This window comes from Erpetoichthys calabaricus, chromosome 8 (genome assembly GCF_900747795.2).
Source record: "Erpetoichthys calabaricus chromosome 8, fErpCal1.3, whole genome shotgun sequence".
NCBI lineage: Eukaryota > Metazoa > Chordata > Cladistia > Polypteriformes > Polypteridae > Erpetoichthys > Erpetoichthys calabaricus.
The window spans coordinates 121,377,808-121,399,440 of NC_041401.2; the positions used below are offsets into that span (position 1 = coordinate 121,377,808).

Genomic DNA, 21,633 nt, shown 5'->3' on the forward strand with positions numbered 1-21,633 from the left:
AATAACTGCTTTTTAGCTTTTCCAGCATGCTATTATGGGCTCATAGGCTCTACAGTCACACTGTTCTGGACTTATTTACCATTTTCTTTCGCAGTTTCTGTCTTAGCTCCTTGTTCATCTAGTGTGGGACTAACTTAAATTTACTAATGGTTCTAAGTTTTGGAATAAATTTGTCCCTTGATAAGATTTTATAATATGCATGTACAGTATGTATGCCCTGACAAGGTGTTGTCCCTGCATTGTGCCATATGTTTGCTAGGATACGTTCCAGCTGTCCCCTGACCCTAACCTGGATAAACGGGTTAAGAAGATGAAAGGATGGGCATGTATGTATGTAAAGTATATAACACAATGTACAGGCAATTATCAACATGCCCCACTGCTCCTTACCCATCTTGACACTTATATTTGTCATACTTTGTCACACCTGCTTAACATTTGTCTTAGAAAAATTAAAGTTTCAGTTTTTGTATACAGTATATGCTCCACCAAAACACTGTGAAACATAATATATATACTGATTAATATATCTTAATTATTGCAAAACTGTGCCAATTTGATAGTTGGGGAGGACCTTGTGAAAAAGCTGTTATACAAAAAGTCTCACAAAGGATGAGGTGTCACTAGGAGAGGTGTGTGTGTATGTGTGTGTCCCCCCCATGGAGTACTGAGTGGTTTAGTCCCCTTTGGAGAAATCAGTGCAATCGAAGAACTAACATGAAACTGTTTTAAAAGAAAAATGCCTTGTACAGAGATCCATTTTTGAAAGACCTAGTGATATTTTAAAGAGGATGTTATTAGGAAATTAAGCTATTTTCACAAAAAAGGTTTTCAGGAAAATACCAAACCTAATAGCCATTATATAAGGCTAATCTTGCAAACAGATTCAACTAAAGCCCAAAGTAGCCCATTAATTGACAGTTTTCTTTGAACAGGACAAAAGTGACAACAATAATAATAATAGAAAAACTGTACAAGGAGGATGACAGGTGTGTCTCTAATAAATCTGGAACTTAAATCTACTCTTTATATACAAAATCCTAAGCTTAAAAGTGCAACGATTTTGTGCAACAATTTTATGTCACTTTTTTGTCATGCTTTAAATTGGGCTTATTTTAAAACCTACATATATATGTTTGGGATCATTCTTTTCAGAATCTATCGGACTTTAATGTGATGTTGTTAAGATTTTCAGATTCTTATTCCGTTTTTAAATTATAAACTAAAAAATATGAAGAACTCACATCCCACGAGATGAGATTTTGTGCCAAAAAAATTAAGCACACCCGGGGCCAGAAATAAAAGACAAAGAGTAGGACAGCTGCTGTACAGGCTGTTTGAAGCATACGGCAGCAGCATGAAGCCAGCAGCTGATCGAGCAAAGAGAAGTTAAAATAAAAACTATTTGTTTCCCATTGTATCATCTTTTAAGAGGGGGTTTCGGAGAAACAACCGTGTCTCCTTGGGGAGCATTCAGCCCCACTCTTCACAATGCAAGCGGCAGAGACGCAAAGTGGCTGGCGCATAGCGCAGGCTGGGGGGGTTGGCGAGCAAAGGAAGTAGGGGGGAACCCCCTAGTATTCATATAAAAATGACTTATCTATATAAACAGCACTTTAATTTTCTCGAATATCTTAATAGCTATAAACCTATTTTTAAACAATGGAATATTTTTTCTTTTTGTAATAATACTCGTTTAGTTTTTATATACTAAATATGAAAACTGGGAGGAAACTGGAAAACTTCCGAGTTCTTAGTAAAATATAAAAACCAAGAACGGTAACACTAGTATTTACAATTACATATATTTTTGTAAAACGTGTTATGTACTAAGTGATATGTTTTGAAAGCAACTCAATGATATATTTTTTTTTTTATGCAAACACCTGTCAAATACCATATTTTTAAAATATTGCTGAGGCAATAACATGGTTAGCTAATTCAAAGTCAGAAAGTGCAGAGTCAAAACTTGTCTGTCTATAAATTTCCCCCAAAGGTTAAATAAGTGCACAGACTTAATTTTTCAGAAAGTATTTCAGTAACCAGAATGAAAAGTATACTGTAACCTGCAAAACTGGTAGTCTCTATCTACCTGTTTGGAAACCAAGGCGATAGTTTCCACAATAACGAACACAATGTCATTACCAGATCAACCATTATAATACAAAACGCAAACAAACAGGAAAATCTTATCCTCTTTAATAAAATCCCTGAGTGCGTCCATATGTCCATGTGTGTGTGTCTTCTGGTGAAATACGCATGCGCGGGGCACGGTGCGATGCTTCAAAGGCCGCCTGACACGTCACACAAGACAGAGTGGGCGGGACCTATAAAATATCGCACGGCCGATCCAATCGGATTTCGGTAAATGAGGTAAGACCTAAAACATAACGCACGAAAAATCCAATCGGGTACTGAGACGCGGAGACCAGCTTCCCCAAAGAGGTGGGATTAGTGTTTGTTGTTGTGCAAGTGTTCACTCTGAGGATGTCAGATTTGCGATTAACAAACTTGGCCCGGTAAAGTGTTTTCCTAAATATACGAATTTTCATGATATTACAATAGGACGACTTTTAAAAGTAGCTTTATTTTCGCGCACATAAAATCCGTTGCTGGGGAGACGCCATACATATAATAACCAGCTGCACGCCAGCACAGATTAAAATACTTGCTGGAGAGATGTATTACTGTGAGAGAAAATTAAAGGCACACAATACAGTGACGCATATTACAGCCACATACAAGCCAGTATTACTTTAACAGAAAATAGACGGTCCTTTGCCATTTAATATAGACTGTTCCTGCTAATGTTTATGCACTACTATTCTAGTGCCCGTTATTGTAACAGGCTTAATGTATAGTAATAAAATAATAGGTCAAAGTTACCAAATGTTACCATTAGGAAAATCAAAAAAAACAAAAACAAAACTGTTTTCAACTGCTAGTACAAACTTGAAAATATATATTAAAATTTGAAATAGACCATTCTAAAATGCTGATAGAAAATACAGAGATACTATAGTGCTTCATTACTTCTTTTGTCAAAATTTCAGCTTATTCTCTGGTGTTTGCATTATATTTGTGTCTTGATTTTGTAAAGGTTAGTTAATTGCTATTTCTGTGTCCTGTAAGTATATCTCTAATTTTAACTAAAATAAAGAAACTAGAACAGCAGTAGTGTAGAAGTAGCAACAAATACATTCTGCTGAACCAAGCACTGAACAAAACAAATTTCACATATACCTGTAAGTCCTCCATGTGTGCCAGGCAATCCTCATTTTCTAGGTTTTCACGGTAGGATAACAGTTCACCCTCTGACATCAGGACACTGATGGGCTCATGCTGTCGCAGCCTGTAAGTCAACTTGTCTTTGCCAATAACGATACCTCCACTACTTTTTCTGCTCAAAGAGGTTGTCTGCCCTCCTTGTACCTGCTGGTAAAAGTCCTTTGCGCCCCACTTCAATCCAGAAGAACTATTGCTGATGTTTCCCATTCCTCTAAAAATTGTACTTTCCCCAGTACTTTCATGATCCAGATCTTTGCCAGAACTGAGAGTAGTGGCCAGCGGCTGTTTTGGACTGCTGTTCAGTTTCCGGAGCTGCTGCTGTTCCAGGATCAATGGAACAGACATGGACTTATCAGGTCTGGACTGGAAGTGTTCAGGGTTAGGTTTGTGTTTTTTGGCTACTGGGAGGTCCCTTTGACATTCAGTACTATAGTAATTGGATGGCTCAGACCTTGGCCTCCTCAAATCTTTGAAATAAAAGCAGGAGAAAATGTGTTAGTGAACATGTCCCAGAAAATTATGTAAATCAAACAGACATTATAAGTATATGCTGAAGTTCATGGCACTACCTTACAAATATATGAAGGTGCTACAAACATCTGGCAACATCTTGAGATGCAGTTTAAATCTCAGTTTCATATATTTGAATATTAAAAGAGATTTATAAAGATCTCATGGAGTGATCATGTGTAATGCCAAAATCAGTGTTTCCCAGTTGAGAAGTTCTATTTGTGCCCTTTCATAATGCTAAGACAGCTATATCTATATAGTTTTCAGGCACTGAAAACGCCAATTTGTATACTTGAATATTACTAGAAGAGTTATAAAGACATCAGTACAGTAATAGCTTGTAATGCCAGTATTGTTACTTCATCATCATCATCATTTTTTTTTTCCCTACTGGGAAACTGCTGTTATGAACACTCGGCATATACCTAAGACAGAGCTTAATATGTTGTAAGGCAAAGCATTTTTAGACCCTCAAACACCGTCTGAATACTTTAACTTTACTCAGAATTATAAACAAATTAATGCAGTTTTGTAGCACTAAAATTAGTGTTTGCCAGACTTGAAATCACTGTTTTTGGAACTTGCATATTACAAGGACTACTTATTGTATTATAACACAAAATGCAGCATTTTTAGACCCTTTCGTACACGAAGATATTACAAAGAATTATAAATATATCAGGAGAGTCATAGTTTGTTGATCTAGAATGAATGTTTTCCACTTAGGAAATGAGTTTTTTGATTATGTGTAGCCTTTCTATAGTATTGAATGGGAAAATATATTATGAACTTCATATTCCTAATATCAATAAAGTGGCATTATTCAAGAAAAATAAAAATTAGACAATCTCTAAAGAGCCACTGTGTACAGCATAGTGTAGAAAAAATGGTTACAAGAAGAGCATAAGAAGCAAAAATTACAACTTTCTATGAATCATCCATGTATGTAAGGATGCAAATATCAATTTGTTATATTGGACAAATTAAATATATAGGCATTTACAAATGCCTTCTTTAGCCATTTTGCTTGAAGAAGAAAATGAAACCAGGTCATAAGCCTGGAAGCCATTCTTGGCACTAATGTAAACATGAAATCAATAACTTCATTAGAACCTGTCAAATTTTGGGCAGTAAGCTAAAAACTAAAAGCAAACTCAAAACAATAATTCCAGAATTAACTAGTCTCATATCTAGGAGAAAAATCCTTAATAAATTAGCCAGATATTAACAAACATCAAAAACATTGAAAGAAGGGCTTTGATCCAAGATGCACCTTCACTGCTTCACACAATAACTTCAACTAACCTGGATTCAGATTGGTCATGCCACTCACATCCTTTTGCTCTTCCATGGCACCAATAGCTCCACTATTACTCCATGATGAAATCCAGCTGTCAGTTGTGGCTTCTTCACCATGTGAAAACGGTAGATGATGGGTGGGTGGAAGGTGGGGGGGCTGCTGGTCCTCCCGCTGTAGCTGTTCCAGGCACTCAGCAAGCTTTGTGTGACCTCTTGAGCGAGCAATTGCCAAAGGCATCCGTCCCAAAGAGTCAGGGATGGACAGGGCCCGCCTGTCCCATTTATACAGAACCACTGCAGTCTCCAAGTGGCCTAGTGCACATGCCCACATCTGAAAGAGACAGCACCTAATTGAAGCTGTCAGTTACAAAGCATTTCCTTTTTTCAGTGTATGCCAATTTTATATCTGCTACATTAATCATTGTTTTATTTCAGTAAGCCCCCACTTAAAAATTGTACTATACAAACAAGAGAAAGTATATCTCTCAAGAAGAATTGTCGATTCCAGTCATGTGGAGAAACTTACCAGTGGAGTGCAAGAAAAGTGATCTACATTAAGAGGATCCACTTCCAACTCAAGGTCAATGCTATCAGCATGTTTCGTGCTGAAAGAAAAGTTGTACTTTTATAAAAGCGTGAAAAAAAGTTAAGATAAATTTCAGGTTGTCTAAGAATCCTTTAAATTCATGACTTAAACTTAAAGCTTTAAGGTACGAAGGGTGAATCTCTTCCTTACCGCCATTTGATGAGGGTCTGGATCAATGTAGCATAGCCCTGAGCAGCCGCCAGGTGGAGCAGAGTCATACCACGGAAGGTTTTAGAGTGGATGAGGTGTTTGGATTTGGCCCAGCAAGCTCTGCCCATCATCTTTTCACAAACCACTACTACTCGACTTTCAAAGGAGCTGCCAGCCTGACCAGGACCAGTAACACACTGATCAGAAACAAAGAACATTAATCAGGTTAAAATGTGCACTGCCTCTATCCATGACAATGCAAACATAACCAAAGCCATATGTCATATACATATTGTAGGATGAAATGTAATTTGGAATTAGAGAACAAACAACCAGGAACAAGGATGGAAATAAAAGGTAAACGGGGCAATCTAAACAAGCATTCAAAAGTTTGTTACCATTTCTGAACTGTAAAGGTATACTGTAGAATACTGACGCATAAAAAAATGATACATAAAATGTATGTGTACACACAAGCAGAGAAGATGCTGTAAAAAAAAGGAAAGGTTTATGGAGTTACTACTCAGGCATACTGTACAGTACATCATTCAGTTTATTGTTATATGGCAGTCTTCACCTAGTGCAAGGCTCATAGTGCTTAAAAAGATGCACGAATATAGCAACAGTAAAATATAAAACTGTTTTTATGCAATTACAAGCACAGAGACAATACCCAATGAATAAACAATAATACAGATATTGGCATGCTATTGTTTACATTTTAACCAAGGATAAAATCTTACATTCCAAATAGCAAAATATATGGCTATAACACAAATTAACTTTAATACAATTACTTAAACACACCAGAATACAAAGAAATACAGGTCAAATTCCGTTATAATGAACTCCCAGGGACCTAAAAAATATTTCGTTATAACGAAAATTTCGTTGTAATGAGATTCTGTGTTTGTTAATATAGTGCTTTCCTTAACTTGTGCCCAGGTGTTTGCAATCATTTCAATAGCTTCTTTTGTGTTCATTTTAATCTCCTCCTGTCTACAAGTTATGCTGACGAGAATTTTTCTCAGCATTTCCTTGCGATAATACACTTTCCCGAAACGCGATTGCAGCATCTGTGGAAGATTGTTTGTCCGTTTGCCGTGGCAGGGCAAAAACAGGCTCATAGCGCTACAGTAAAGTGACACAGAAGCAAATCATAAAAGATCGGGGTCGCGCTATAAGTCCCTGTTTTGCACCCCAAAACACAAGGCTGAGTCTCAGTACTTTAGGAAAACCAACTTTATTCAGCTTGAAACAGGAATGGCACACTTATTTATTGTAGCATGATCTGCCACTCTGCTATACACAGACACAGCAGTCAGGCTGCATCACCCATCGATATCTTTTCTGTTTGCTTTGGTGGAGAGACGCAGAATATCTTTGAGATGTTGCCCCGGCAACAGATAAACAGTCTTCCATAGAGGCGGAGATCGGACTTCGCGACGCTCTTCGGTGTGTCATCCAGTTAGGGGAGGTCCCAAGAGAGTTTACAAACCTCACATTTACCTTGAATGAGTGCCGCATTAATAGGAATGTTTCTTGAACGAGCATCTCTGAACCACATAAAAACTGCTTTTTCGACGTATTCAAATGCAGCAGTGTGGTGTTATGGGTCCACAGCTCTAACAGCAAAGGCCGTTTTGTTTTAAAGAAATAATCGCCGCACTCGCGGCTTAGCGAGGGGGCGTGGTGACTGTAGCGAGCCGCAGGGCGATCTACGGTGTGGGCGTTTCTCACCTAAGTGCACAGGTGAGAGACTGCCCACATTCGTGATCATTCCTGTGGCTAATGGACTGCAGCTGCCATGTCCTCTCCGCATATATAGAGAAGCGCGAGCAGGTTGAAGAAAGAAGAAGTAAAAGGGAAAGAAACAGAGGTTACAGGAGACGGCAGGAAGTAGTCAGAGGAGAAAGTCAGTGCAGGAGAGCGAGCGAGTGTAGGCTCGTGGGCAGCTGTACAGGTAGCTTGGGTGTATGGCCGACACCCGAGGAGTAGCAGCAGTGGTCGCTCTCGCAGAGTATTCTGAAGGGCAAGAGTGACTGGAAGGTGGATGACTCTCCGCATAAGGCCGCGGAAGGCAGCAGGAGTTGGGGCTTGGGGTGTGTATTCCCCAGCGTGTGCGCTCTGGTCGCTGTGGAACCTAAGTCGCTGTCTGGAGGAGCCTACCAGAGCCAGAGGTCGGTGAGGCGAGCCAAACAGCTGAAGCAGGACAGTGTAGAGAAGGTCAGCTGCATTAAGAGCATCTCGCCTGTTGCAGAGCCCGCATGGGAGAAGCAGGTGAGACGCTGACGGTAACAGAGAAGAAGCACCGGGGATTGTCATCTGTTTTTGAAGACTGCTTCCTGTTGACATTTTAACCTCGTGTTAAAGGATTGTTGTTTTTGTGTATTTTAAACCTCCACTTCATAACTGTTTTAAGGATTATTTATTTAAAGATTTATTGAATGCACTACTGCACTTTATTAGAACACGGATTGTTTTGATTGTCTTTTAATAAAAGCATTTTGCACTTTTAAACCATCCCCTTTGCTCATTGTTATTGCCTCACTGTCTAGCTCATCGGTGACATTACCGACGGTGTTGGGTTCAAGGGCTCCCTAACAGCCGATGGGAGCATGGAGCAGAACCCGCATCGTCACATTTTGGTGGCAGCGGTGGGATGAGCTAGCAGTGGGGACAGAAGAGGAGACAGAGCAGCAAGCGGGATTGGTGCCAGACTTTGATGAACCCACATACCCGAGCCTGAGGAGGACATTTTTAAAGGACAGAGCTTTTTATGGACATTTATTTATTGCTGGTTTTATTTGTCTTTTAAAGAGTTCTTATTCTTTTAATGTCCTGTTTTAATGAAGGGGGGCTTGGGTTGGTTTTATTGTGGGGATTAATGGTTTTAGTGCTTTTATTGGTTTTAGTGCAGTGTAGAGTGGCTGAGCTGTGGATCTGGTCTCCAGTTGCATAGGGTTGGTAGTGGCGTGGAGCTTTCCCATGCAACTGGAGTCTTATGGAGGGTGGAATGTGGTGTTATGGGTCCACAGCTCTCCCAGCAAAGGCCGTTTTGTTTTAAATAAATAATCGCCGCGCTCGCGGCTTAGCAAGGGGGCGTGGTAACTGTAGCGAGCCGCAGGGCAATCTGCGCGTTTCTCACCTAAGTGCACAGGTGAGAGACTGCCCACATCCGTGATCGTTCCTGTGGCTAATGGGCTGCAGCTGCCATGTCCTCTCCGCATATATAGAGAAGCGCGAGCAGGTTAAAGGAAGAAAAAAGAAAAAAAGGAAAGACAGAAAGAAACGGAGGCTGCAGGAAGCAGTGGAGAGAGAGATAGAAAGTCAGTGCGGGAGAGTGAGCGAGTGCAGGCTCGCGTGCAGCTGTACAGTTAGCTTGGGTGTTAGGCCGACACCTGAGGAGTAGCAGTAGTGGTCGCTCCCGCAGAGTTGATTTTTGAAGGGCGGGAGTGACCGGAAGATGGATGACTCTCCGCATAAGGCCGTGGACGGCAGTGGGGATTAGGACTTGGGGTGTGTATTCCCCAGCGTGGGCGCCCCGGTCACTGTGGAACCCAAGTCGCTGTCTGGAGGAGCCTACCGGAGCCAGGGGTCGGTGAGGCGATCCAAACAGCTGAAGCAGGCAGAGAGAAGGTCAGCTGCATGTAGGGCGACTCTCCGGTAGAACAGCCCAGATGGGTGTAGCAGGGGAGCCGCCAGGCTAAACGGAAGACATCGCGCTTTTGGTTTTAACATATTACTTCCTGTGTTATTTTACCTCGTGGTTTTTAGAAGAGTTTGTCTATTGGTTTAAACCTCCACTTCACAACTGTTTTATGGATTATTTATTTAATGAAGACATTTGAACTGCACAGCACTTGACTTTGAACACTGTTTTGGATTTGTTGTAAATAAAAGCACTTAGCACTTTTAAACCATCCCCTTGCTCATTGTTATTGCCTCACTGTCTAGCTCATCGGTGACATTACCGACGGTATTGGGTTCAAGGGCTCCCTAACAGCCGATGGGAGTGTGGAGCCGAACCTGCATCGTCACAAGCAGTTCACATACATTTGCAATCTGAGATTTTTTTTCTTTTATTGCTCAAGTCTTTCAAGAAAGTTGACAGTGTCGATGGCAAAATTCCGAATTCACTGGCAACGTCTTTTTTTGCCGCAATCGAGAGCTGCAAAAATGTTTTTTTTTTCTAATATGAACCGTTATTGTTTTCTCGTGTCTGCCGTTTCTATAGGAGGGTGACAATGAGTTAAATTCCAATGAATGTTTTTTAAATGTTGACAAGCAATAAGCAAAAGGTATCACTGAAAACCGCAGGAAACAAAAAGGGCAAAAAAAAAAAATCAGTACGAGGAAAGTTCGAAGAAAGAAAAAAAATTACAATGTTTCTGTTTGGGGATCGTTGTGCACAACTGAGCTACGGCCACAGAACTAACTGCTCTGTGGATGATTCATTCAGGCATTTCAAGGTCTTTTGGGCACTTCATTATAATGAAAGTATCTGCTGAATGTACTTCACAATAACAAGATTTTTATATACTCACGTCATATAGGGAAACAGTCGGGACCATAAAAATACTTCGTTGTAGTGAAAATTTCGTTATAAAGATATTCGTTATAACGGAATTTAACATGTATACTACAATGGATGCTGTAGCTCTCATGTCATATCTAATTCCAACACAGCTAAAAGCACAAAAAAGTAATCAAGGAGGTGTAAGCATTTTCCGATATAAATGATAGCTTTGATATCCTGTTCTTTATTCATTACCCCCTTATATGACTAAGATCACAGTACTCAGCTTGTATAGCACCCTGTGCTACCATCACATACTTCCAACAATGTGCTGTCATTTTAAGTTGTCTGAAACAACATAGCATTGACTGTGATGGATTTCTGCCACTATTCCCCACACAGGATTAAGAAGCAGGTAATGTCAGGACATCTTTATAGGCAATAAATCAGCCTATAATGACATACTACTGAACGAGCCTAGCTGTTGTAAAGGATTTTTCTTCTGACATTATTTGCAAACTTCTAAATGTAAATAAAAAGTTTTCACAACATTGCCTTACAAGTGATTTGTCATCAATGCATTCTGCTTCTACTTAATTCTGTAAACACTTATCGCACACTTTACATATGATACATCATGTGAAAAGGTATTGGAATGCCACGCAAAGTTGATTAAGAAACATACCTAGCTAAAGGTTATGGTATGGCTCTGCACAACAACAGAAAACAATATATCAAAATAAGCCAACTTAGGGAAAAAAGCATTTAAAAAATCAAGATTAAGCCATTTAGTTGGTGCTTTTACTTAACAGGCAGTGCAAGTACTTACGGACTCTAGGATTAGCTTACTGACTGCATAATTGTCAGTTTAACAATATGAGATGAAATAAATCAAAGCCCTGATTATAAGATTAATTTACGAAATAGTTTATGTTAATCAGCTCACATTTAAGAGGTCATCTTAGCACCCCAGCAACAATGCCTTATAATAATATACAAGATGCCAATCAAAATTTTAAAGTCTAATGGCCAATATCCAACTCAAGTTGTAAACATATTAATAATGAAATTTTTCTTAGTGACAAAAATCCTTCATGTGAATCCAGAGGATTACTCCTTATTGCTTTGCAAGCACATTCAATTCTGAAACATTCTGGGACATAAAAATAATTAAGAAAAAAAAAATTAAACAAAAAGAAGACTCCTCAAAAATACAGTGGAGTTTAGCAATAAAGATATTGCTTTTTTTATGAGATATGTAGTTCTTCTCTTACAGGCTGGATGTGCTATCATTTTTATTGTTAATAGACTTAATATTAAAAATTCTGAATTCAACAGTAACTACAGTATTTCTCAGAGCACAAGGTAACATTAGATTTTTTTTGTCGCAGCTTCTAAATTTGGTCATATTCAATCAGCTATTATTCAACTCTATATATCATAGCTCTGTTCAGGAGTTACTGCTTTCACGTTTAATTTGATAAAGCAGCTAGAAAATGAATGTATGAATGTAAACATCTAATATGATAATATTTAAGATTTATTTTTATTTGTGATTCTATGAAACCTTTGATATAAACATAGGGTATCAACTTATTTAAATGTGTACAATAATTAAAGCATAGAACAAGCACTTCAAACAAAGATCTGATCATCTTATAAGGATGGTTACTACCTAAGATTCATCCAGCATGATCCACTACCAACAGTCGGTATAAATGTGAGGATCATGAACTTGATGTTGTTCAGTTCTAGATTTGTTCCCCTCTCTGTGCATAGGGAAATCTATGTTTCCAAGAGTGCCAATCTTCTAAGTAAGTTTACACTTGACAAACAAAATGAATGCAACAGTCCATACAAAAAATTCTAATGTTAGCATAATAATTAAAGTTTCATAATTAAAACAGAACATACCTCAAATAAGGAATACTAAAATTCATACCTGGGTTTTGGCATGAGTTGGTTACAGGAGGCAAAGTATTTAGTGATCTGGGCAAGGTGCACTAATGAGCTTAATGTAATAGTCATAAAAATTGATTGTTCATTATCTTAATTCTTTCTGGTTTATTTTTTTTCCCCACTGGATTTCTCATTGTCATGGAACTGAAGCATTATTAATATTAGCATTAGTATCAGATTCTGATATTCTCACAGTGACAATACTCCAATCATAATATTTTTCTGAAATATATAAAATATTTCAATAGCTAATACACTATTGCAGATAATCCTGTGTATACTGTTGATTAAATACTGTGGTTATGTTAGAATATATAGGTACCATACATTTTTCCGTCATCATCACTAAAGTAAATAGTGACTCAATGCTTTAGCTACCCAATTTACAAAGCACACCAAGCGCTCTAAATCATTTCAGTTCAATTCATGTACATCACTTATTATGAAGTAAAAACGACACCTTTTTAACACCCCCAGAGAGCAAAATTTGAAAACCCTAAATTTAACTCTAATTTTAGTAACTTTAAAGCAATTTGCAATCTAATACTACATACTGAAAAATCCATACCTGAGCCTGACTGGTGTTTCCTGACCCTCCTACACTTCCTTCACCTCCTGAAACTTGCTGGTGTGGGTTGGTCATTTCAGCCATCCTCCTCTCCATTTGCTCCAGCCGCTCTAGTATTGACATCCTGAACTGGTTATCTGAAAAAAACAAGTAGATTACTTCATGCTTTAACCAGTCAGGCTCAATAAAATAGAAAGAAATGATTCCCACATTATGTAGTTTTTGACGATTAGAGACTATTGGTGTCAGCTTTGTAAATGCAATGATGTAGGCTAGTGGTACTCCAACTCGGTCCTAGGGATCCCTGTGGCTGCAGGTGTTTCTTCCAGCCAGTTTCAAAATAAGCAAATGACTTTACATCTTATTGAACTCATTGTTTAGTTAGACGTTTTTCTTCTCTTACTCAGCATCCCAATAAAAAATTAAGAGAAGCAGAATAGGCAACAGGGCAAATGACTGAATGTTGAATGATGCTAACAGGATAAATAAAACACTAAACAACATGCAAGTAACATATATAATTGCTTACTACATTCCAATAACATATAGTAAGGCCAGTTTTAAAATTTTTGTTGTCAACAAGTTCATCATTCAGTGTTGTCTGACCTGGGGTCTAATTTGTTCATTGTTAATTGTCTATATTAGAATACAATTAAGAGAACAAATCCCATAGAAAAAGGTGAATTAACAGTAAAACAATACAGTTAAAAACTGAAAACTATGGCAAAAAATACAAGTATTTCTCAGTTTCTTATGAATGTAAATCTCAAACAACTGTTCCTCTTTAAACACAGAATAAGAGAAGAAAAACACAAGTGTCATGCATGCACATCGGCAGATCACCCTCCAAATTCTTCCCAGTTATGTGGTTCCAGCCCAGACTATGAGGGGGTGCCACTGCTAACTGTCGTCTTCTTCTTCTGCCACAGTTCAGAGAAACCACCCAGTGAGGGCAACTAAATCTGCTCCTTCTGGACCCTGGGCCATAAGAGCACAACCACCCAAAAGGAGGTGTCACTTCTTACCAAGGTTATTATAGTTAACGAAAACTAAAATCAAAACTGAAACTATAATTAAAAAAGCATTTTCGTAAACTGAAATAAAATAATTAACAAAACCGAAATGAAAAACTAAAACTAAACAAAACTATTAAAATAGGTGGAAAGACTAACTGCAATAAAATAATAATTTACTAAAAATATTTTAGTTTTCATTTTTGAATGAAAATTCTTGTTGTTAGTCTTTAACCTTTATAACTTTTAAGTCTAAAACTGAAAGTCATCCACCACGAGCTGCCCGCACATATTCATCCTGTGAACAGCGGCTGGTGACGGAGGGCGGTTGTTCACACAGCATTTGCGGTGATAGAGCGAGCTGAATACGCGTGTAAAGCCTGTGGAATAGAAAGCGCCTTTCTTTGCACTTGTTGTATATCAAGATGTAATTCAAACACCTAAAACCGGAATGTGCTGGTCAACCAAACCTTTACCATATGGACAGAAAAATCACAAGTGAGTAACATTTCAGTTTATTTCTCAGTTGCCTGCGTTTCGTTGACAGCAATTCACCTGCCACTGATCACAGGAGAAATCATTTTTACTATCTTGTACACAAAGTAAAATTCCTGAATTGGCAATGTCTCTACTGAACTACAGGTAGGTAGGCGAAAAAGGTCAGCCAAGTAATGAAAAGCTAAACTTACTACAGTAATCCCTCGCTATATCGCGCTTCGCCTTTCGCGGCTTCACTCCATCGCGGATTTTATATGTAAGCATATTTAAATATATATCGCGGATTTTTTGCTGGCTCGCGGATTTCTGCGGACAATGGGTCTTTAAATTTCTGGTACATGCTTCCTCAGTTGGTTTGCCCAGTTGATTTCATACAAGGGACGCTATTGGCAGATGGCTGAGAAGCTACCCAGCTTACTTTTCTCTCTCTCTTGCGCTGACTTTCTCTGATCCTGACGTAGGGGGATTGAGCAGAGGGGCTGCTCGCATACCTAGACGATACGGACGCTCGTCTAAAAATGCTGAAAGATTATCTTCACGTTGCTATCTTTTGTGCAGCTGCTTCCTGAAACAACATGCTGCACGGTGCTTCGCATACTTAAAAGCTCGAAGGGCACGTATTGATTTTTGATTGAAAAACAAACTCTGTCTCTCTCTATTTCTCTCTCTCTCTTTCTCTGCTCCTGACGGAGGGGGTGTGAGCTGCCGCCTTCAACAGCTTTGTGCCACGGTGCTTCGCATACTTAAAAGCCAAACAGCCCTATTGATTTGTTTGCTTTTCTCTATCTCTGTGACATTATCTGCTCCTGACACGCACTCCTTTGAAGAGGAAGATATGTTTGCATTCTTTTAATTGTGAGACGGAACTGTCATCTCTGTCTCGTCATGGAGCACAGTTTAAACTTTTGAAAAAGAGACAAATGTTTGTTTGCAGTGTTTGAATAACGTTCACGTCTCTCTACAACCTCCTGTGTTTCTGCGCAAATCTGTGACCCAAGCATGACAATATAAAAATAACCATATAAACATATGGTTTCTACTTCACGGATTTTCTTATTTTGCGGGTGGCTCTGGAACGCAACCCCCGCGATGGAGGAGGGATTACTGTAATTTGTTTTTGTATTTATTCTATATTTATTAACCCAGCCACAGGGGATGCACAAACCAGAGTGTTTCTTCATGCCGGTCCCAAGCCAGAATAAATGGGGAGGGATTACGTCATGAAGGGTATCCGGTGTAAAATTTTGCCAAATCAATATGCGGACAACAATACAAATTTCCATACCGTATCGGCCGATCCCCAGGTTAACAATGACCACCACCAGTTAGCCAACAGGGTGCTGGCAGAAATTGGGCTACTATTGGCCGAAGAAGAAGAAGAGGGGGGAGACGTATCCGGAGGCAGGAGAAGAGGAGGAAAGTAAACAGAGTGGAACTCAGGGTAGGAACTTTGAATGTTGGCAGTATGACTGGTAAGGGGAGAGAGTTAGCAGATATGATGGAGAGAAGGAAGGTTGATATATTGTGCGTGCATGAGACTAAATGGAAGGGGAGTTAAGGCCAGGTGGATTGGAGGTGGATTCAAATTGTTCTATCATGGTGTGGATGGGAGGAGAAATGGGGTAGGAGTTATTCTGAAGGAACAGTATGTCAAGAGTGTTTTGGAGGTGAAAAGAGTGTCAGGCAGAGTAATGATTATGAAGCTGGAAATTGGAGGTGTGATGATGAATGTTGTTAGTGCATATGCACTGCAAGTTGGGTGTGCAATGGGTGAGAAAGAAGATTTTTGGAGTGAGTTGGATGAAGTGATGAACAGTGTACCCAAGGGACAGAAAATGGTGATTGGAGTGGATTTCAATGGGCATGTTGGTGAAGGGAACAGTGGAGATGAGGGGGTGATGGGTAGGTATGGTGTCAAGGACAGGAGTGAAGAAGGTCAGAGGATAGTGAATTTTGCCAAAAGGATGGATATGGCTGTGGGTACATAGGGTTACGTACAAGAGTGGAGGAAGATGCACACAGGTAGATTACATCCTATGCAGAAGAGTTGATCTGAAGGAGATTGAAGACTGCAAAGTGGTGGCAGGGGAAAATGTAGTTAAGCAGCATAGGATGGTGGTCTGTAGGATGACGTTGGAGATCAACAAGAGGAAGAGAGTGAGGGCAGAGCCAAGGATCGAATAGTGGATGCTGAAAAAGGAAGACTGCCAGGTTGAGTTTATGGAGGAGGGGAGACAGGCACTGGGTGGCAGTGAAGAGTTACCAGTCAGCTGGGAAACTACAGCAGATGTAGTAAGGGTAACAGCAAGAAGGGTACTTGGCGTGACATCTGCAAAAAGGAAGGAGGAAAAGGAAACCTGGTAGTGGAATGAGGAAATACAGGACAGTATACAGAGGAAGAGGATGGCAAAGAAGAAGTGGGATAGTCAAAGAGATGCAGAAAGTAGACAAGAGTATAAGGAGATAAGGCACAAGGTGAAGCGAGAGTTGGCAAAGGCTAAAGAAAAGGCATATGATGAGTTGTATGAGAGGTTGGACACTAAGGGGGGAGAAAAGGACCTGTACTGATTGGCAAGACAGAGGGACCGAGCTGGGAAAGATGTGCAACAGATTAGGGTGATAAAGGATAAAGATGGAAACGTACTCACAAGCGAGGAGAGTGTGTTGAGCAGATGGAAAGAGTACTTTGAGAGGCTAATGAATGAAGAGAACGAGAGAGAGAGAGAGAAGAGGTTGGATGATGTTTAGATTGTGAATCAGGAAGTGCAACAGATTAGCAAGGAGGAAGTAAGGAAAGCTATGAAAAGGATGAAAAATGGAAAGGCCATTGGTCCAGATGACATACCTATGGAAGCATGGAGGTGTTTAGGAGAGATGGCAGTGGAGTTTTTAACCAGATTGTTTAATGGAATCTTGGAAAGTGAGAGGATGCCCGAGGAGTGGAGAAGTAGTGTACTGGTGCCGATATTTAAGAATAAGGGGGATGTGCAGGACTACAGTGACTACAGGGGAATAAAATTGATGAGCCACAGCATGAAATTAGAATTACAACACTCTAGACGAGAACAGGCCATTCAGCCCAACAAAGCTCGCCAGTACTATCCACTTATTTCTTCCAAGAAAACATCAAGTCGAGTTTTGAAAGACCCTAACGTCTTACTGTCTACCACACTACTTGGTAGTTTATTCCAAGTTTCTACCGTTCTTTATTTAAAGAAAAACTTCCTAATGTTTGTGCGATATTTACCCTTAACAAGTTTCCAACTGTGTCCCCGTGTTCTTGATGAACTCATTTTAAAATTACAGTCTCGATCCACTGCACTAATTCCCTTCATAATTTTAAACACTTCAATCATGTCACCTCTTAATCTTCTTTTGCTTAAACTGTAAAGGCTCAGCTCTTTTAATCTTTCCTCATAATTCAACCCCTGTAGCCCTGTAATCAGCCTAGTCGCTCTTCTCTGGACCTTTTCTAGCGCTGCTATGTCCTTTTTTTAGCCTGGAGACCAAAACAAATTATGGGAAAGAGTAGTGGAAGCTAGGTTAAGAAGTGAGGAGATGATTAGTGAGCAGCAGTATGGTTTCATGCCAAGAAAGAGCACCATAGATGCAATGTTTGCTCTGAGGATGCTGATGGAGAAGTTTAGAGAAGGCCAGAAGGAGCTGCATTGCGTCTTTGTGGACCTGGAGAAAGCATATGACAGGGTGCCTCGAGAGGAGCTGTGGTATTGTATGAGGAAGTCGGGAGTGGCAGAGAAGTACAGGATATGTACGAGGGAAGTGTGACAGTGGTGAGGTCTGCGTTAGGAGCGACGGATGCATTCAACGTGGAGGTGGCATTACATCAGGAATCAGCTCTGAGCCCTTTCTTATTTGCAATGGTGATGGACAGGTTGATAGACGAGATTAGACAGGAGTCCCCATGGACTATGATGTTTGCTGATGACATTGTGATCTGTAGCGATAGTAGGGAGCAGGTTGAGAAGACCCTGGAGAGGTGGAGATATGCTGTGTGTGTAAATGAGAAGGAGGTCAATGGTATGGTGAGGATGCAGGGAGAAGAGTTGGTGAAGGTGGAGGAGTTTAAATACTTGGGATCAACAGTACAGAGTAATGGGGATTGTGGAAGAGAGGTGAAAAAGAGAGTGCAGGCAGGGTGGAATGGGTGGAGTATAGTGTCAGGAGTAATTTGTGACAGACAGGTATCAGCGATAGATAGATAGATAGCATCTTATTGCAAATGTTGAAGTACGCCAGTCTTCTAAGGAAGTATAAGGGAAGGTCTACAGGACAGTAGTGAGACCAGCTATGTTATATGGTTTGGAGACGGTGGCACTGACCAGAAAGCAGGAGACAGAGCTGGAGGTAGCAGAGTTAAAGATGCTAAGATTTGCTCTGGGTGTGACGAGGATGGATAGGATTAGGAATGAATACATTAGAGGGTCAGCTCAAGTTGGATGGTTGGGAGACAAAGTCAGAGAGGCGAGATTACGTTGGTTTGGACATGTGCAGAGGAGAGATGCTGGGTATATTGGGAGAAGGATGCTAAGGATAGAGCTGCCAGGGAAAAGTAAAAGAGGAAGGCCTAAGAGGAGGTTTCTGGATGTGGTGAGAGAGGACATGCAGGTGATGGGTGTAACAGAACCAGATGCAGAGGACAGAAAGATATGGAAGAAGATGATCTGCTGTGGCAACCCCTAACGGAAGCAGCTGAAAGAAAGAAGATTTATTCTATATTTATTAATTTATCTTGTTAGTTCATAGTCACAGCTCAAAATACTTGATATTGTGAAAATAATCCAGTAGCAGAATTATGTTTTAAAATATTTGTCCCTATTTTTTCAATGTTTCTCTCTCTCTCAAAACAGATAGTTGAAATATCATATTCTTTTTGTTCTTAACATCAGCCATATCATACATACTGCATACCACGGATTTTTCCTGCCTTGCATCCAGACCTGCTGGGGTAGGCTCCAGGTTTACCGTGATCCTGATCTAGATAAACAGGTTTAAATAATGTATATATTATTCTTAATCTCAGATGCTGTCTCTGTCATTTTGTGCCTGTCCATACACCTATTACCTACTCTTGCTCAGCTCATTAAAGGTTTACCATTCTCAGGTTATTCAATATTCAAGCCTCACTGCCTCTAAACGTCACACTGCCTGCTTGTTTTTCTTTGTTTACCTCAATACAGCTAGATGGTATCTGCACACTGATTCAGGTCTAAGACCCCTGTTCTTCCTAAGCCCCTCTGATTTTCATGATCACACCTGTCAGGACACAGTAGATTCTGTTTTCTAATTTTGTATATCTTTTCATGTCTGCAGGTGGGAAAATTCTGTCTATAAATTGTATGTGCCGGAGACTAAATCAGAGATCAATATGACTGATAGAAAATAACAAAACCCAGTATTTGAGATTTTTGAATGAAATATTAAAGGCCTTCATTATAAGCACATTGTGTTGAGCAGGATATGTTGTGTGCTGTAGACATTTTGAGTAAAAAAACCCTCAATCCTTATAATTCACCTAAATTTCATTACAAATTGGCCATTTCTGGGCAACAAAAGGAAAAGATGAAAAGTGTCAACAGTCAGCGCAAATTTGTTCAGCACAAATGACACAGAATATAATTTAAAAATTATAAAATTGTGTAAAATTGTTCATATTCAGTATCTGGTTTTGATTATGCTTGTTTTTATCAGACCAAAAACAAAACCAGATAGCAAACCATGTGGTGTAGTAAGCTTCCACTAACATTAAACTCATATCCAGATCCGTTTAGTGTACAGTTCTGATCATGACACAAAAGTAAACTCTGTAAGAGCTCCGTGCCATAATTACTGAAACTAAAACTGAAACTAATAGATATAAAAATAAAATAGAAATGTCTTTGTGAAATAAAAACTAAATCAAAACTAAAAATACACGATGAAGGAAAACTAAATCTAAACTGAATTTCCAAGTAAGGTCAGAAAAAATATTGAAATAAAAATTCATTTAAAAAGAAATAAAATAACCTTGCTTCTTATCCAAGTGACTAGAGAAGTAGCCCCTTTACAACATAAAGACAGGCAAGACATTATCCTTGTTCTAGCCATGATAATTTGGTGCAATGGTTTTTGTTTCATTTTCATGCCACTGAGCATTTCTTTTTGTTCAAACCTTTCAGTAAATGGGGTGGGAAGGAGTTGGTGCCCCAAAATGTATTTTCTGGTGAGCCTGTTATTCCATTGGATGACCACATAAACTAATTAAACATTGTGTTCAATTAGAGGTTAAATTATTTACTGAAAATGGTTGAAACAAAAACCAGCAGAAATAGGGGACCAAAAGTCTGAAATTGGAAACAACTGACCTAGGCAATGCTGTAACATTTATTTTTTCATGTTCATATGAAAATTTTAAACAATACTATGTACTCAATCAATTCATTTTAAATAAAGTTTGAATGTCTTATCAATCCTGTAAAATTACTTACCAGTTAGTGGTGGTGGAATGTAAAACAAATGAGCAATACCTAGCATATAGGTTGTTTCTACCCATTGGGTTTTATTGAGAAAAACTGACCAGAAAGGGACAGTTTTATAACTTAATTGCATCCATTCTTTCTTAAAATTAAAGAAAATGCAAAGCAACCCGGGGACAGGTTGTGCCTAAGTTATTCATTGGTGAATGGTCCAGGAGATGTGTCCGAGCTGCAAAGCTACAATAATAAGATTTTTAATAAGATTTTTCATCCTGAAGAAAGCAGAGCAGATGTTCACCTGAAGAGAACTAAGAAGAAATGAGCTGACAAGAAAGAAACAAGTTTATCTACCACCTGAAACTACACATATAGTACTATCAGGAATATTTGGTTTGTAACCAACACTCATTGTACGCTGCTTCCTTATATTTTGGGCATATTATCAATGATACATAAAATAAATACAGTATGTAACTTAAATATGTTCTTTTACACTATCTAATTGCCTGAGGTTATACATTTAAAAGGGAAGGGGTGGAAGTACTAAACTACTATACCTGACAGTGTAGTAAATATATGGGATTCAAGGCATTTTGTTAAGGTCTACACAATAAACAATATAAAGGGGACACCATAAAACGTTCCCATATCCCAGGTTAAATGGTAGAATGTGCTAGAGTGTCCTGTAATGGATAATCCCCTGTCCATTAATAGTTACTGTCTCATGCCCGATATTGTCGAGAAAGGCTCAAATCTAGGGTTGTTGTTCA

General features: G+C 39.2%; 1 protein-coding gene across 13 annotated transcripts in view; it reads right to left on the reverse strand.

Moving 5' to 3' along the window:
- The window catches only part of LOC114656015 (calmodulin-binding transcription activator 1-like), a 559,017-nt gene that overhangs the window by 26,887 nt on the left and 510,497 nt on the right, over nt 1-21,633 (reverse strand). For all 13 annotated transcript variants that reach the window (XM_051930419.1, XM_051930418.1, XM_051930414.1 and 10 more), the window contains 5 exons: nt 12,880-13,016; nt 5,834-6,030; nt 5,624-5,702; nt 5,104-5,428; nt 3,244-3,755 (listed from right to left, as the gene is read on the reverse strand). In XM_051930419.1, the coding sequence (XP_051786379.1) occupies nt 3,244-3,755; nt 5,104-5,428; nt 5,624-5,702; nt 5,834-6,030; nt 12,880-13,016 (1,250 nt within the window). The remainder of the gene's footprint in view (nt 1-3,243; nt 3,756-5,103; nt 5,429-5,623; nt 5,703-5,833; nt 6,031-12,879; nt 13,017-21,633) is intronic.